The sequence below is a fragment of the Solanum stenotomum genome, unplaced genomic scaffold (genome assembly GCF_019186545.1).
Source record: "Solanum stenotomum isolate F172 unplaced genomic scaffold, ASM1918654v1 scaffold10204, whole genome shotgun sequence".
Lineage (NCBI taxonomy): Eukaryota > Viridiplantae > Streptophyta > Magnoliopsida > Solanales > Solanaceae > Solanum > Solanum stenotomum.
Genome location: NW_026020953.1, coordinates 1 through 17,898, shown reverse-complemented (window position 1 = coordinate 17,898; position 17,898 = coordinate 1). Strand labels below are relative to the sequence as shown.

Sequence of the window (17,898 nt, the reverse complement as noted above, 5' to 3'; positions counted from 1 at the left end):
TTGAGAAAGCCTATGATCATGTAAACAGGGGGATTTTTTTGGGAATTCTGCAGAAGATGGGGTTTGGAGGCAAATGGATTAGGTGGGTGAAATCTTATTTAAGCACCGTCAGTTTTTTCATCTTGATAAATGAATCACCTGAAGGCTTTTTTCCATTTCAGAGAGGATTATGACAAAGTGATCCATTGTCACCTGTCATAGAGTCTGTTTAGATGGGGCTTATATATTATGACTTAAGTCAAAAGCCATAAGTTAGGAATCCTAGCTTATGACTTTTGGCTTATTTTGTTATATATTTTGTCTTAAAAAAGTCCTAACTTATGGATTTTGGATTATTTTTGCTTAAAAATAAGCACTTAAAAGAACTTTTTTTTTAATCTTACTCAAACATTACAAAAGAAGATAAAAGCTATTTTAGCTTAAAAGCACCTAAAATAAGTGCCCGTTTGGATTGACTTATTTTAGATGCTTTTAAGCCAAAATAGCTTTTAAGCAGTTTTGAAGTGTTTGGGTAAAGTTAAAAAGTGCTTATAAGCACTTATTTTAAAGCCAAAATAACAAAAATAAGCCAAAAGCCATAAGTTAGAAATCCTAACTTATGGCTTTTGGCTTATAAGTCATAAGCCAAAAGCCTATCCAAACAGGCCCTAAGCCAGTCCAAGCAGGCTCTTATTGAAGGCTGCACACAGAAATGGCTAGATTAGGGGATTAATGCCGAGGAGGATCAAATAGATAGAGTAAAAGTTACACAACCGGAGGAAAAACCCATTTTATCCGGTGAATGAGGATACAGAAATGCAGCAGTTGGCTGGAGTTCTAGCTGGAGACATAGGGAACTTTCCTACTATATTTTAGGAATGCCCTTGGAGCAAAAAGCAAGTCTAAAGATGTTTGGACTGGTTGAAAGTTTAGATACTGCAAAAGTATTTCTTTATTCATAGAGTTTGTACAGTATTTATGAGAACAAGTAAGACCAAATAAACTAATCAATACCTAATTCTTTAAAATCCTTGAATCAAGAGATTTCCTCTAAACTATTTTCCTAGAATAATATATTCTAATCCCATATTTATAGGAGCACATTATAATCAAATCTGCCAGCACATTGGTGGAGCAGATTCTGACTAAATCTGCCAACTCATTCGACACTGTTGTTTGGGGAAGATCTGAGAAAAGGCTGACCAGGTGGAATCAGAAAACCACAGTACCTTTCTCTTGGAGGCATCCTGATCAACCTTTTCTTAGATGCTCTAACTACTTGATGGCTTTGTTCCTTCTTCCTAAAAATGTGGGTAAAAGAATGGATTCCCTGAGAAGGAATTTCTTATGGCAAGGAAACATGGAGAGGAAAGGTTTTCCTCTGGTCAAATGGGAAACTTTATATATTTCAAAGAAACAAGAAGGAATTAAAATCAGGAACTTGAGAAAACAAAACAGAAGTCTCCTGATGAAATGGCTTTGGAGATACCCAAAGGAGGGACAAACACTTTAGGGCACTGTGATAAGGACTTAATATAGGAAGGAGGGCTTTTGGGAGACCAGAGGGGTGAAAACTCCTATAGTCTGTGGAAATCCATTAGAAACTAGTCTGTGAAAGTCCATTAGAAACTAGTCTGTGGATATCCATTAGAAACTAGTCTGTGGAAATCCTTATGGAACTAGTCTGTGGAAATCCATTAGAAACTTGTGGTCTTGTTTCTCAGAAAAACTTCGCTATAATGTGAAGGATGGAAGGAGGAGGAGGATATTGTTTTGGTAGGATAACTGGTTGGGGATTGGAAGTCTTAAGCAGTTGTATCCTTGTATTTTCAACTTAAATCAGCATTAGGGAGCTACGTTGAATGAAGTTTGGTCAACACAGGATGGAAGTTTTCTGCAGGACTGGGAGATGGAGAGTTTGACCAATTTTTGTGGCACTCTAGATCAATTTAAGGGACTATAGGATAGGGAAGACACACTCAGATGGAACAGTCATAGTAAGGGGCTAAGGGCTATTTACAGTAAGTTTTGCTTACAAGGATCTGAACCAGATGGGATCACAACTAAGCTTTCTCTTTTGGAAACTCCTACAGAAAATCAAAATTTCATATAATTGGCTGGTTTTGAGAGAACCAGTTCTAACTCACGGTAAGCTAAGGATGAGGGAAATTCATATGGTCTCAGGATGCTATTTATGTGGACAAAGTGTTGAGGCAGTTAACCATCTGTTCCTATATTATAAAATGACCAGTCAGATATGGGATCTGTTTATTAGCTTAAGAGGTATTAGGTGTACAATGCCAGGAAGAACCTCGGAAGCCCTGACAAGCTGGACTACAGAGGGAGAAAGCAGCACACAAGGACAGAAGGAGAAATGTCCCGGTGAAAATAAGGTGGACAATATGGAAGTAAAGGAACTCTAGGTGTTTTGGATACTCAGAGCTCCTTACAAAGAATGAAAATGAATTGTATTCATATGTTTTGAAACTGGTGTAATTCAGAGTACATAGATGATCCAGTCTCCGTATTGACATCCTAGGCTCCCTATAGAAGATCAAGGACCTAGATGTTTGTCTCTACTTTGTACTTTCTTCTTTTGGATATTTTGACGTAAAAATTCATTTTTGTGGCCAACACTTATGTGTTGATGATTAATATACTGTGATGTTACCTTGTCAAAAGAAAAAAAGTGCTGTAGAGCTCCTGGTTTTAATCTTTACAACTATTCTGTTTTCCACACATTCTTCCATAGAAGTTGTACCCCGTGGAAGCACATCTAATATACTATGTATATGCTTCTCTCTTGACATTTGCTTGCTATTACAATAATGAGCTACCCTTATTGCTCTGTGTATCCTGGATATAGAACGTTTGTGTGTATGAATTAACATGCTGGTGAAATGAAGAGAACTAGATTGTTAAAATTTGGTTGCTTTAACAAGATCCAACAATTATTGAAAACAAAATAATACTTATTGGAATGTCAACTTATAGGGGGCAATTCCCCCTTACAATATAAGAAAGTCTTCTATTAAACTACATGGAAATTTATCCCTTGAAAGTGCTTGTGCTTTGGTGCACACTAGGAGACTTTTTAGCTTTTTCTGCCTTTAGAGGTAATATAACTATGTCTCCTTTTCTGTTAATGCATGGAATAGGTGACAACACCATTGCTTAAATTCGTAGCTGAGTTTGTGCTGAACAAGTCCCAACGACTGAATTTTGACACTTCATCTCCCTGTGGCATACTTCTTTTTCGAGAAGTCAGCAAATTGATTGTTGCATATGGATCCAGAATTCTCTCTCTGCCTAATCATGTTGATATGTATCAGTTCAAATATAAGGGTGTTTGGATTTCCTTGACTATTCTTTCAAGAGGTAGGATTTTTAGCTTTTAATCTATGTATCTTGGTAGTGACTTAAATATTCCCTGTGTAATTGTTGGCCCTTGAAACGGAAGACTTCCTATATGTTGTTTGCTTGCAAGACTATCTCCTGACAAAAAGTTTGATGCCACGGAGAAGAGTTTCCGAGCTCACTACTTGTGCTTTTGGTTGTCTTGTTTTCTCTGTCTTTTTGCCTTCTATTGTGATGAACTTAACTTGAGTAGCTTATTGATTTCATTTTGAAAGAGTTTCTTCCTCTGAATAAGAAATTAGTTTATTTTATAAAGTTGATTTTTCTATAAACCTGGATTCTATGATTGTATTGTTCTTAACAGTCGAGTGAAAAGTTATTTAAGCTAGTTCTGCTTACCTTTGTTTTTTTTTTCTTTTGTTTCCCCTTTCTCTTTGTCTTCTTGTAGACAATATATGCTGCTCTTTTCCCAGCAGATTGTATGTGTTCTCTCCCTCTGTGTATTTAGCTAATGAACAGTACAGTAATCCTGAAAATGTTTTATATTAACAAATGAGAGCGTAAGGAACTGAACTAATGGTCCTTTCATTCTGTAATTGCTTATGCTTCTGCACTGTAGCACTTGCTGGTAACTACGTCAATTTTGGGGTGTTTGAGATTTATGGAGACAGAGCGCTTGCAGATGCTTTTGACATAGCTACGAGGATGACACTATCTATTCCTTTGGTAGATATACTCTCGTACAAAAAGGTATTAAATTAAGAGCTGCTTGATTCAGAAGCTCTCTTGTTATTTTATATCTGAGATGCTTATTACATGAATATTAACTCCTCTAACTATACAATGTTAAAACAAAATAGTACGTTTAAACTGGTATTATGTTTGGATTTTAAAACTTCTGGTGCTTTATGCTTTGAACAAAAATATTTGATTTGATTTTGGAACATATAAACTTGGCAACAAGTTCCACATTTTTTGCATCATTGTACCTATTTGGGAGTGTACTCCCAACAAAGAACGGTAGCATCACATATGCACCGAGTTAGAGCCCCAATTTTTAATGGGCTTGTTGCAGGTGTAACGTATTGTTTACTTTGGGCAAGTTGTCTACATCCAGTCAGCTAACAAAACATACTTGAGAGTGTCTATTACAACACAGGAAAATGTACAGACTATTGAGACACTTGAGAGGTCAACATAGTGGTGGGAAGAAATAGTCCTGTTGTTTTTTGGGCATTATGTTTTATCTGACGTGTAGGCAATTTGGTTTTGACTATGATGCTAGGATATGAAAAATGCTGAAGTAGCTTGATTATAAATTTATAATAGTTTTATGAAGATATACATCTTTAAATATGGATTTGATAGGAGCTACTGATAGTTTTATATGTGTTTGGTGTGCCATTTGTATGGCTATATATTTTGCTTTGAGGAGATTTGAGCCATTTTCGACTCTTGTGTAAGTTGGGAGTAGATTCATTGAAGAAGTTGATTTGGTTTTCCTTTTCCTTCTTTTCTTTTTTCCTCTTTCTTTGTCTTTGTTAATACATTATATGATTTGTAAGAACACAAAGAAATAGCCGACCTCAAAGATGCGTACTGCAAATACAAAACTCTCTTTCTTGAAGTGGAAGTATCTTTCTCTTGGGCAAATGTTAGTGCTTATCAAGAGTTCTAGATTCATTACCCACCTATACCACGTCGTCGTTCCGTTTGCCATTAGCATGGTGCATAAAATAGACAAAATACACAGAATTTCTGTGCCAGGGTAATAGAGAGAATGCGACCTTTAATTTGGTTAGATGGAGTGCAGTGTCTACAGACTAGAAGTCAGAATGTTTTGGTATTAGAGAATAGAGAGTTAAGATTCAAAGTAAAAAATTTGCAGCTTTAGTGGCTTTGGAGGTTTAACAAGGAAGTGGGAGCATTGTTGACAGATGTTGTTGTAACAAAATATGGATTTCTCATCCATGGATGACCACCCAACCATTTCTCTCCAAAACATGTGGTATATGGAAGCATCTGATCACTCAATGGGGCATTTTTCGAATACTTCAGTAGAAATTGGGAATGGTATGTGATAAATGATGCAAGTGTATTTCACTTCATACTCAAAATGATAGATTACACGTAGAATATATACGCAAAGCTAGACACAAAAGGTCAAGAGCATATCCTTGATAGGTTACCTACCATACCTACAATATTTGACTATTACACATTACGTACAATACTTGACTATTATCTTACACACAATCTAATAGTTTGAAATACTCTTTGACAATATCTTAACACTCCCCCTCAAGCTAGAGCGTACATGTCATATGCTCCAAGCTTGCTGCAAATGTATTCAACCCGAGTTCCTCTAAGGGACTTGGTAAGAATATCTGCCAATTGGTCATTTGAACAAACAACGATCTTTTGCCTAATGAAATGACAATCCACCTCTATATGTTTCGTTCTTTCATGGAAAACTGGATTTGAGGCAATATGAAGGGCAACCTGATTGTCACATATAAGAACACAGTTCAACTCTTGAAGAAGTTGTTTCAACCAAATAAGCTCACATGTAGCTAGAGCCATAGCTCAATATTCTGCTTCTGCACTAGATCTTGCAACGACATCTTGCTTTTTACTTTTCCAAGAGATTAAATTGCCTCCAATCATGACACAATACCCGGAAGTAGAGCGTCTATCTGTTGGAGAACCTGCCCAATCCGCATCAGAATATTCAATGATGTCAGCGTGGCCTTTGTCTTCATATAACAATCCTTGTCCTGGAGCTCTTTTGATGTATCTGAGGATGCGAATTACTGCATCCCAATGATCTTTACATGGAGCTTGGAGAAACTGACTAACCACACTTACTGCAAATAAAATATCCGGGCGTGTAATAGTTAGATAATTCAATTTACCAACCAGTCTTCGATATCTACCAGGATCTTCCAATGGCTCCCCCTGTCCAGGAACGAGTTTGATGTTTGGATCCATAGGAGTGTCAATAGGTTTGCAATTTAACATGCATGTCTCCTCTAATATGTCCAAAGCGTATTTTCTTTGTGAGATAGCAATACTTGTCCTGGATTGTGCTACCTCAATTCCTAAAAAATACTTTAACTTCCCCAAATCTTTGGTTTGAAAGTGACTGAACAAATGCCTCTTTAGCTGATATATTCCTTCTTGATCATTTCCAGTTATAACAATGTCGTCAACATAAACGACCAAATACATGTTCTTTTTTGGGCCATTATGTCGATAGAAAACAGAGTGATCTGCTTTACTTCGAGACATCCCAAACTGTTGGACAACAAAGCTAAATTTGCTAAACCATGTTCTCGGAGATTGCTTGAGGCCATATAGAGAACGTTTGAGACGGCATACTAAGTTCGACTCCCCTTGAGCAACAAATCCAGGAGGCTGCTCCATATAAACTTCCTCAGCAAGTTCACCATGCAAAAAGGCATTCTTAATATCTAGTTGATGAAGCGGCCGATGATGCATTGCTGCCAAGGAAATAAGCAGTCGATAGATGCAATTTTGGCAACTGGAGAGAATGTGTCACCATAGTCAAGACCATAAATCTGTGTGTACCCTTTTGCAACAAGGCGAGCTTTCAGCCGATCAATTGTTCTATTCGAACCCACCTTTATGGTATAAATCCACTGACTTTCAACAGTAGATTTCCCCTTCGGTAACTGGACCAATTCCCAAGTGTTATTTGTCTGTAAAGCATTCATCTCTTCGATCATAGCAATCATAGCATCTCTCCACCCTGGATGTTCCAATGCTTCACTAACAGTCTTTGGTATAGGTACAGTAGATAGGGTAGATACAAAGGTATAATATAATGGGGACAACCGATGATAACTTAAGCAGTTATATCTCGGTTGTTGGTTTCAAGTAGTACGTATACCTTTGCGTATGGCAATTGGTGGGATTGTTGCATCTGATGAAGGCATGACTGGAGCAGGTGACTAGGGAGCAAGAGATGAGTCATCAGGAGCTACTAATGTATCTGTACTAGGAGTAGTATTAACATTGTTATCACTAAGAGGACGAGCACGTCGGGTGTATACTTGAAGAGGCGGATGAGTGGTTTGAGGGTTGTTTGGAAGACTGACTTGTGGTAGAGGAAGTATAGGTACTGGCAGAATTTGAGGAATTAAATTTTTGCTTGTAGTGCTTGGTGTAAAATAGGGAGATGTTTCAAAACATGTTACATCTGCAGTGATAAAATATTTATTTGTTTTTGGATCATAACACTTGTAACCTTTTTGGTGACGAGAGTATCCTAGAAATACACAATTGATTTTGGTTGGAGTTTGTCATTTCTAGTACTTAGATCATGGACAAAGCAAGTACATCCAAACACTCTCAAAGGTAGACGATAGGGATTTTGAACTGGAAAGAGAATTGAGTGAGGACTTTGATGTTGCAACACAGTGGAGGGCATTCTATTTATCAAATAGCAAGCAGTGAGAACGGCATCCCCCCAAAAACGAAGAGGAACATGATGGTGTATGAGTAAAGTATGAGCAGCTTCAATGAGATGCCTATTTTTACGTTCGGTGACCCCATTTTGTTGAGGAGTATATGCACAAGAAGTCTGGTGAGTGATTCCCTGAGACGACATGAAACTACATGAAACTGGCAAAAGGAGATGATAAGTACTCTTTGGCATTATCACTGCATAATACCTTTATTGAAACACCAAATTGATTTCTTATCTCAACACAAAAATTTTGAAAAATAGAGAATACTTCAGAATGATTTTTCATTAAAAACACCCATGTGCAACGGGAAAAATCATCAATAAAGGTAACAAAATACTGAAATCCTAAACTTGAAACAACACGACTAGGGCCCATACATATGAGTGACCAATTTCAAACATATATGCAGCCCTGTTATTGACTCTTTTGGGAAATGAAGTGCGACTATGTTTCCCAAGTTGACAAGACTCACATTCAAAAGAAGACAAACTGGAAAGACTAGGAATTAATTTTTGAAGCTTTGCAAGACTCGGGTGACCATGACGGTTGTGGAGAAGGTCTGTTGAGGTAGTGGAAGTGAAGGCAACTGGTGGTGGTGATTTTGACATGTAATACAGTCCCTGTGACTCATATCCTGTTCCAATCGTCTTCCCCGTTTTCCTGTCCTGTACAACAACAGAGTCAGCCAAAAAAGTGACACCGCAATTGAGGTGTTTCGTTAATTTGCTAATAGAAATCAAATTAAATGGACATTCAGGAGAAAATAAAACTGAGTTTAAGGAAATAGAGGGAAGAAGTTGCACGTCCCCTATTCCGTTTACTGCAGTTCTTGATCCATTAGCAAGGGTAACTGCAGACAGGGTTGTGGAATGAATGATATTTGAAAAAAGATTCTGATTACCAGAGATATGGTCAGATGCACCAGAATCTAATATCCATGGACAAGTGGGTGAAGACCTGGTTAGACAAGCAAAGGAATTACCATTTTGTGAGGTTCCAGATAAAGGTGATTGTCGTGTAGCTGCATGATACTGCAAGTAGTCACTGTAATCTGCTCCAGACAAAGTAATGGAATTGGCCAGCTGACCATCTGTGTCTTTATGGGTTTGAACCATGTGAGTTGTACTCCGATTGTTAGTACGCGGTGGTCGACCATGCAATTTCCAACAAGATTGTCGAGTATGGCCTGGCTTGTTGCAACAGTTGCAATAGGGTCTATAGTTCCTACTGTCCCCCCTTTGATGGACATTTAGTTCCTGTGAGTTTTCATTTTTCACAGCTAATACAGATGTCTCAACGTTATTGGTCTCAATTGTTTTTGAACCAATACACAATAATCGAGCTGAAACATCGATTAAGGAAGGAACTGAGGAACTTGCCAAGATTTGATCTTTTACTGGTGTCAGATCAGATCTAAGTCCTTTCAGTGCTAAAACCATAAAGAACTTATCTTTTTGTTGCTCCTGTGTGGTGACACTTTCAGAGAGTGGCATGAGAGAATCGAATTGATCTTTCAAGGTCTCTATCTGTCCTAAATAACTTGCCATATCTTGATTATTTTGCTGAAGTTGGACTAAGTCTGAGACAACCTTGTATATCATTCGTATACACAGTCTTAGCTTTAGTCCAAACTTTATAGCAAGTTTTACAAGATTGAAATAGGTTGAGTAATTTAGGATCCAAAGAGTTCCATAAAAGATTGCATAATTGAGCATCAATTCGAGTCCACTTAGTCCTTTCACTAGCAACAATATCAATAGTATTTTTAATTAAATGATCCTCATATCCTTGTCCCATAAACCACATCTCAACAGATTCTCAACAGATGAAGACCACGATGTGTAATTATTACTACCTTCCAACTTTACAGTAGTAATAACAGGAGAACTTGAAATGGAGGAAAATATTGATCTGATATCACCTGAAGATTCAATTTTTTCGGAGACTTCAATTAGTGATTTACCTTTCTCTCACATTATGGCTTCAACAACTAGATGAAATACAAAAAAAAAGGTGATTGGTGAAAAGAACGCGAAACAGAAAAAGAGAAGAACACAGTTCCTCTTTATGACTGAGATCTGGTTGAGACGTTTTCTGATCGGAACTGAACCAGAAATTTACCGGAAAAAGTAGAAGGATGAAACAGAAGAATGACTGGAGAGGTTGAGACCTTTTTCAGATTAGAACTGAACCAGAAATTTGCCGAAAAAAGAAGAAGACATAAACAGCCTATGAAGTGACTGTTTTTACTGGAAAACTATTCCGGTTGCCGAAGATTATAGGAGACGTGATGGGTAAGACTAGAATGAATGATTGACCCTCACAACTTGGAATGGAAGTTTGAGATGGCAGGAAAAATCTGCCGAAGTGGCTCCTAGTAAAAGATGTCGGAATAGTCACCGGAAGATCTATCGGGATAGTTACCGGAAAGGCAACTTGAGACTCTACAAAAACAGCAGAGGCTCTGATACCATGATAAATGATGCAAGTGTATTTCACTTCATACTCAAAATGATAGATTACACCTAGAATATATACACAAAGCTAGACACAAAAGATCAAGAGCATATCCTTGATAGGTTACCTACCATACCTCCAATATTTGACTATTACACATTACCTACAATACATGACCATTATCTTACACACAATCTAATAGTTTGAAATACTCTTTGACAATATCTTAACAGTATGAAAGTAAGATTCTGGACAGACACTTGGTTAGGATCTTCACCTTTAAAGCATCAATATCCTTTCCTACATACAGTGGCTCAGAATCCTGAAGTATTATTCTAACTCTTGCTGGGATGTACATTCAGATGTAATATGAATGATTGGGAAGTGAACAACCTTTGCTCTTTGTTTTCTCAGCTACATAGTTTTCCTCCCCTTCTGTCCATAGATGACTCTTTATGCTGGAAATGTGACGTTAAGGGATGTTTCTCTGTTATATCATGCTACAAGCAGTTAAGTCCTCCCCCAACTGAAAATTGGCTTTGTAAGTGTATTTGGACAAACAAAGCTCCTATGAAAGAGGAATGTTGCACATGGTTAATGGTGAAAGGAGCTTGTTTCACACACAAAATTACAGAAAAGGGGAATTGATTTATGTAGCAGATGTTTGCTTTGTAACAATGAAGCTGAAGATGTTGTCAACCATTTATTTCTTCATCCTAAGTTCACATCTCAGATATGGAGTCTCTTTCTCATTTTACTAGGAATTAAATGGGTGAAGATTTCAAGGAGAAGAGGAAGCTTCTTTGTATTTCTTGATGAATATACAACCCATGAGAATAGGTACTTATACAATGAGTCCTAAGATTACATTTAATACAATACCATTCTATTTCTATAATTAGGCTACAGATGTCAATCAACACTCCTTTCAAGTTGGTGCAATGATGTTGCTCATCCCGAACTTGCTAACCAGTGTATGAAAAGTTTGTTTGTTGAGGCCTTTGGTAACTACAGCAGCTAGCTGCTTTTCCGATGACATATGAACAAACTCAAGACACCACTCGTAACTTGTTTTTTGATGAGGTGTCTTTATCAATTTCAGCATGCTTTGTTCGGTCATGTTAGACTGAATTTTGAGCTATACTCATTGCAGCATTCTTGTCACAAAACACTGGAAATTTTCCTTTTTCCAACAAACTTAATTTCTTCAGTAGCTTCTGGTAGATCAGGAGAGTGTTATGGCGCATACATTTGACAGGAAAATTGCTTGCAAATTTTTTGTAATTCAGTTATCTTCATTCTTTGATCTTCTGTTAATTTTTCAAGGTGGTAATTAAGATTCTGCTCCTAATTAAAAATAAAACTATATATTTTGTATGTGTTATTTAGATTTTTAGACATTATTATTTTGTTGAAACATCGAATTCTAGATTGTTTCGTACAATTTTTAGATCTTTTCTTTTTAATTCTAGTCCTCCTTTAATTGTTTGGTTATATATCCACAAATAACTTATTTTGTTTTGCATATTGGAATTACTCTTTTCTTCTGTCAAACAAACAAAATTATACTTGTTTGTCCAGTAGAGAAAACAAACACAAAAATATTTTGAAATTCTGAAACTAATCTTTAGCACTAAAGATAGAAATTACAAAACATAATTATCTTAACGCATAATTTTATTTAAAATTTTGGAGGAGATTCTCCAAAAGAACGTCCGTGTGTTTAAAGTTTTGACGACATTTCAGTAATTTTGACAGAAGTTGCTTATCAGCACTTCTTTATCGAACACATTACTGCTTAATTGCTTATGTTTTAGGACTTCTATCCAAACATAGCTGCTTATTCATAAAACCAGCTCCAATGCTTAAATGGTCTCATACAATGTATTGTATGAATTACGATTAAGTTAGCTTGCCAATTTAAAAAAAGTAAATCACGGTAAAGCCCTTGTTTAAACTGTACTATAAATACCAAACGTAGTTTGAGGGAATAATCAAGTTTTTCCCTTCTTCTCATGATCTTTCCCATATTAGCAGTCTAGCTTACATTTTCTTTTGCTTGATATAATTGAGTCAAATATTTTAAACCTTTGTTGCTCGGACTCTTCAAAAATATCATCAGGTGTGTGTCGGATCCTTCACAAGTAGTGCATTTTTAAGGATCCGACATGGGTGCGGTAGCATTTTTGGAGAGTCCAAGCAACTTAGTTTTAAACTAGTGACCCCATAATTTGAAAAGTGGACCTTTTTGCTGTTATTCTGGCAAAAATTAATCTGTTCAATCAGCTATATTGCTGCAATTCTCTTCGAACGAACAGTAGTGTCGAATTGACTTAATTTACTTGAGTGGTTTATCTTGAAAAGTAGTTTCATCCCTGATTGCATCCTCTCCGGTGGGACACACTTCTTACATGAATTCTGAGGTGTATATATTCCTTTACCTTTTGTAAATAATCACGTTATATTCCTTCCATTATTAAAATATAACCACTTCCAATCGTCTTATCCTACAGCTTTCAGGAGCTTACTTCACATTTCTGGAGATCATGATGAAAAACCAGATCCAGTTGATACTTAACTTGGACTCAAGTAGCTTTACATTTATTGCTGGATCTCTCGAGTCTGGACTTAAAGTACTGGATGAAAATATCAAATCACAGGTTGTGTTTTGTCGACCGCTTCCCTTGAAATGTCAAACGTCATTTCTTTGTATCTGTTTAGTTTTCGCAAGTGTCAGAGACATACTATAACTAAAAGACATACTATAACTAAATAATTAAAAGTGTGGTAAAAGCTTATGGTTTTACCTGAAGTGGTCACACATTTCAACTTGGTATCAGAGCAGACAAAGGTTCAAATGTCGTTGCCACCCAAGAAGAAAACAACGCTTTTACGTGCTTGGCCCATGATAAAAAATCAGGTCCACATGTCAGTCAGACATAATATAATTAAGTACTAAATAGTGTGTTCTTCTTGACAACTTAAAACTCTTAATTTGAGATGGTCACATTTCAACAACAAGGCTGCTGGGATAAACTTGTAATTTATTCTCAACAGACTAACTCTAATCATTTTATTCTAGTGTGCATCTGCGGTGGACAACTTGGCTACATTTTATTTCGAACACATAACAACTGGAGAGTCACCTACCACCCCTGTGGCGCTTAACCTGGCGCAGCATTTAGCAGACTGTCCAAACACATTTCTTGAAGTAAGTTCCAACTGCTCTTTTTATTTAAAGCAATAATTATTTCAAGAACTTTTTTAGAAACAGCATATAGGTGGCACAAATTTGGGTTTAGCCATGTCACTCCCGTATTTCGGAAGGGAACTCTGCTCTTGTTGATGACCCCTATCCCTACAGTGTGTTTTGTCCCTTTTATTTCATGAGGTATCTTCTTTCTCCTTTGTGTCCTTATATACATCTTTTTGTTCGGGGACTGTGGGTGGGAGAATGTGGAGTTTCTGTTGAGAAAATGCAGTGGATATGAGCCTCTACAGAATTAGCTGCTTCACATCACCCATTGTGGGAATACACAGTTTACCATGTCGATGTAACACACCTTCGCTATCCATAGTTAATGCCTTAACACCTCCCTTTTGCGCTTGATCTCGTAGTCAGCAAGATGGGGGTCTTCATATTGGCAAGTCTTGGTTTGTCCAACTAAGGATGATTGTACCACCATATCTGCAAGTAACCTTCCCAGCACTGTATGATCAATTTGAACTACCCAACTGGCCAATGTCTGAAAATCCATGACCATAGATCGCTTTTCAATGGTGAATCGGCCAAACTACTTATGGACTTTCTACTCAAGGCATCTGCCACTACATTCACCTTTCTGGGATGATACAAGATAGTAAGATCATAATCTTTAAGTAGCTCAAACCACCGTCCTTGCCTCAGATTCACATCTCTATGCTTGAATATGTATTGCAGACTCTTTTGATCAAAACAGATTTCACACAGCTCACTACAAAGATAGTGACGTGTGATCTTGAGTACAAATACTATTGTGGCCAATTGAAAGTCGTGTATCGAATAATTCTTCTCATAAATCTTTAGCTGTTGAGAAGCATATGGCACCACTTTACTATTCTGCCTTAAGACACCACCTAATCCAACTCGAGACGCATCACAATAAATCGTGAAACCACCCTCCGTCGTAGGTAAGGTCAAAATCGGAGTCGGAGTCAACAAAGTCTTTAATTTTTGAGAACCTTCTTCACATCCCTTTGACTACTGAAAAACCACACCTTTCTGAGTTAAACGTGTCAATAGAGTAGTTATCTTCGTGAGAAACCCTCCACTAATCTTCTGTAATATCCATCTAGTCCCAAGAAGTTGGGTATCTCTCTAGTAGTACTAGGTTGAGGCCAATCTCGAACTTCTTCTATCTTCATTGAACTTACATGGCCCTGTGGAGTGTCCCTAGCTGGTTGAATCTGAGCTTGTGCACCTCCAACATTTCTCAATACCTGTGTAGTAGCATGACTAGTACCAGGATCTTCCTTATGACAAAATTTAGCATATGCCCTCTTTCACCACAAGTAAACAAGGACCACCAACTCCAAAGTAATGACTGTTATTATCTTCCTAGTTAGTGTTGTAAGTCAGTTCTTGCATTCTCCCGGTGTCATTCATTGGAATGCTATATTTGCATTCTTCGATACATAAAATCTACTTAATGGAAAAATACTATTTTACAAAGATTTAGGACATAGAGAAAATTGTTGGAAAACCATTTGTAGACTTGGCAGGGTCACCCTCTGATAAACGATTCAATTCTGGAGTGTGTGTTCTAGTTGTGGGGGAAGTTTGGTGTCCTGGAAAACTAAGAAACAAAATATGATTTCTAGATCTGGTGTAGAAGCTGAATATTGGGCTATAGTAGTGGCAACATGTGAACTCATATGTATATATCAAACAACTACTAAAGGAGTTGAAATTTGGAGAGACTAAAAAAATGGAACTTGTGTGCCATATGAAAGCTGCACTTCACATTGCATTCGAATCCCGTGTTTCAGGAGAGGATCAAACACAAAGTTGATTGCCATTTTGTTAGAGAGAAGGTACTCTCAGGAAACATCGTCACACGGTTCATGCAGTCAAGTGATAACTTGCAAACATACCAAGTCCCTAGCTGGTCCTAGAAAGAGTTATATATGTAGCAAGTTTGGTACATATAATCTGTATGCACTAAGCTTAAGGGGAGTGTTACAATCGTGAGAATATTATAGCACATATGTAAATAGTAGGTAGCTTGATTTACGCCTATTGTAATTAAGTACCAATTTGCACAGATTTCCTTAATTTTAAGGACATGTAAACTTAGAAATTTAAACCCCAATAGCTTGAGGAATAATCAAGTTGAGTTCTCTCTCAAACTCTTATTTTCTCACAATTACATTGATACTTTATCCCCCATTGCTAAAATAACATTTGTTTGTCTTTTTCTATCTATGGTTGTTATCCGGCATTGACTTCTTTATAAGTTGGACACTGAGAATTTAGTTTAAAAAAAAAAGTTCAGTTTCAAAAAGTTGGACACTAAGAATGTTTTTCTCCATGGTGACCTTGAGTAGAAAGTTTTTATGGAGCAATCACCTAAATTTTTATCTCAAGGGGGTATTTACTAGTCTGGTGTGTTGATTGCACCACTCACTCTATGATTTGAAATAGTTTTCTCGATTCGGGTTTGGGAATTTCGACATAGTAATTCAAAAGTTTAGCATGACTCGCATTGAAATTGATCATTCTTTGTTTTATTGATATTCTTCTCCAAATCTGTGTATTTATTTGGTTGTTTATGTTGACGATATTGTTTGCTCAGGTAATGATCATGACAATATCACTAATTTAAAGCAACATCTCTTCTGGCATTTCTAGACTAAACGCCTTGATAGACAAAAAGTATTTTCTAGGTATTGAGGTTGCTTAGTTCGATATTGTTATTTCACAATGAAAGTATGCCTTAGACATTCTTGAGGAGACATAGAATGTATGGAGCTGAATGCCAAACTTTTTTTGACACTAGTAACATTTGTATTTCAGTTAGTACTTAGGTAGTACCGAAAAACCATATTTACAAAAAAGAAGAAAAAGATTGTAGTCTTTCCAATGCTAAACCAGGAACTAGATGGTCCCTAAAACATCTATGATTGACTCAGTCTCATTGGAGTAGACGTTTGTACACCAAAAACAGAACAACAAAATACATTTACGCTTGACTTCCTGCAGGTTGTTGTCCCTATTTTCAAAACATCTATCATTTCTCTCATACAAGCAGGGATCATCCTCCATCTTTCTCTGTTTGTAGCCCCAACTCCAGCCTTCTCCCAACTGAAAAGAGTCTCATCAATCTTACTAGGCATACTCCAGGAAATGCCTCTGAGATTAAGGAAAATCTACCACAGTTGGTCAGTGAAATTGCAGTGTAGAAAGAGGTGTTTCACTGTCTCTGTATCCTTACCACATAAGGAGCATCTGTTGCATAGAGATATACCTCTCTTGGCCACATTGTCCAATGTCAGAACTGCTTCATTGGCTAGCAGCCAGGTGAAGCATGCCACTTTTTGTGGCACTTTGACTCTCCGGATTTGCTTCCAAGGCCATTTGAAGTCTTGATTCTCCCTAAGACTTGTTTGTTTATATCCTTACTTCACCCTGCCAGGATAGTGGGAGCTCAATGATCATAGAAGATATAGATAGTTGGCTGATATGTTGAATTATCTCATAGTGACTAAACCTGACATTTCTTTTCCGTGAGTGTTGTAAGTCAGTTTATGGATTTTCCATGTGGTAGTCATTAGGATGCAGTTGTCCGTACATATAAAGTCAGTTCCAGACAAAGGACTACTCTTCTGGGATCGATGCCATGAGTAGATCATTGGATATACAAATGTTGATTGGATAGATCACCACATTCTGTGTCTGGATATTATGTTTTAGTTGGAGGTAATTTTGTGTCCTAGAAGGGCAAAGAGACATATGGTGGTTGCTTGATCTAGTCTAAAAGCAGAAAATCGAGCAATGGTTCTAGCAACTCGTGATCTAGTTTGGTTAAAACAGTTGCTCGGAGAATTAAAATTTATAAAAATCAATATGATGTAACTTGTGGGTGATAATCAAGCTATCCTTCATATTGTATCAAATTCAGTATTCCATCAAGAGAACTAAACACATTGAGACTGCCTCTCACACTTTATTAGAGAGAAGATACTGTGAAGTCCAATGATCAGCTGACTTACATGTTATCCAAGTTTCTTTATTGTCCTCGTATTATTACATTTGTAACAAATCGATACATAAGACTTATATATACAACTTAAAGGGTGGTGTGGGTGGGGGGAAGGGGGAGATGTTAGACAATTAATGTATATAGTAGACTTTGTGTTCCACATTAGAAAAAAGTGTATTATGTATTGTGTACTAGATCAACAACTGTATCTTTGATGATCCAGTTGGGAAAATTTGTACAACTTGGGAGTGCCTCTGCTGCTATGCTTGGATTGCCTGTTATAAAGCATTTCAATAGGACCCCCCTCTCTTACGTCCTCCGGTGATCAGAATGATCACCGGACTTCATTTCTCTTTTCTTTTCTTTCCCAC

At 37.1% G+C, this 17,898-nt stretch overlaps 1 protein-coding gene across 1 annotated transcript in view; it reads left to right on the top strand.

Moving 5' to 3' along the window:
- The window catches only part of LOC125849725 (uncharacterized), a 31,460-nt gene extending 15,177 nt beyond the window's left edge, over window positions 1-16,283 (top strand). Inside the window, exons 20-24 of the mRNA XM_049529696.1 lie at window positions 3,138-3,357; window positions 3,956-4,086; window positions 12,800-12,946; window positions 13,369-13,497; window positions 16,121-16,283. Of these exons, the coding sequence (XP_049385653.1) occupies window positions 3,138-3,357; window positions 3,956-4,086; window positions 12,800-12,946; window positions 13,369-13,497; window positions 16,121-16,150 (657 nt within the window). The 3' untranslated portion in view covers window positions 16,151-16,283. The remainder of the gene's footprint in view (window positions 1-3,137; window positions 3,358-3,955; window positions 4,087-12,799; window positions 12,947-13,368; window positions 13,498-16,120) is intronic.
- The last annotated feature ends 1,615 nt before the right edge of the window (window positions 16,284-17,898 follow it).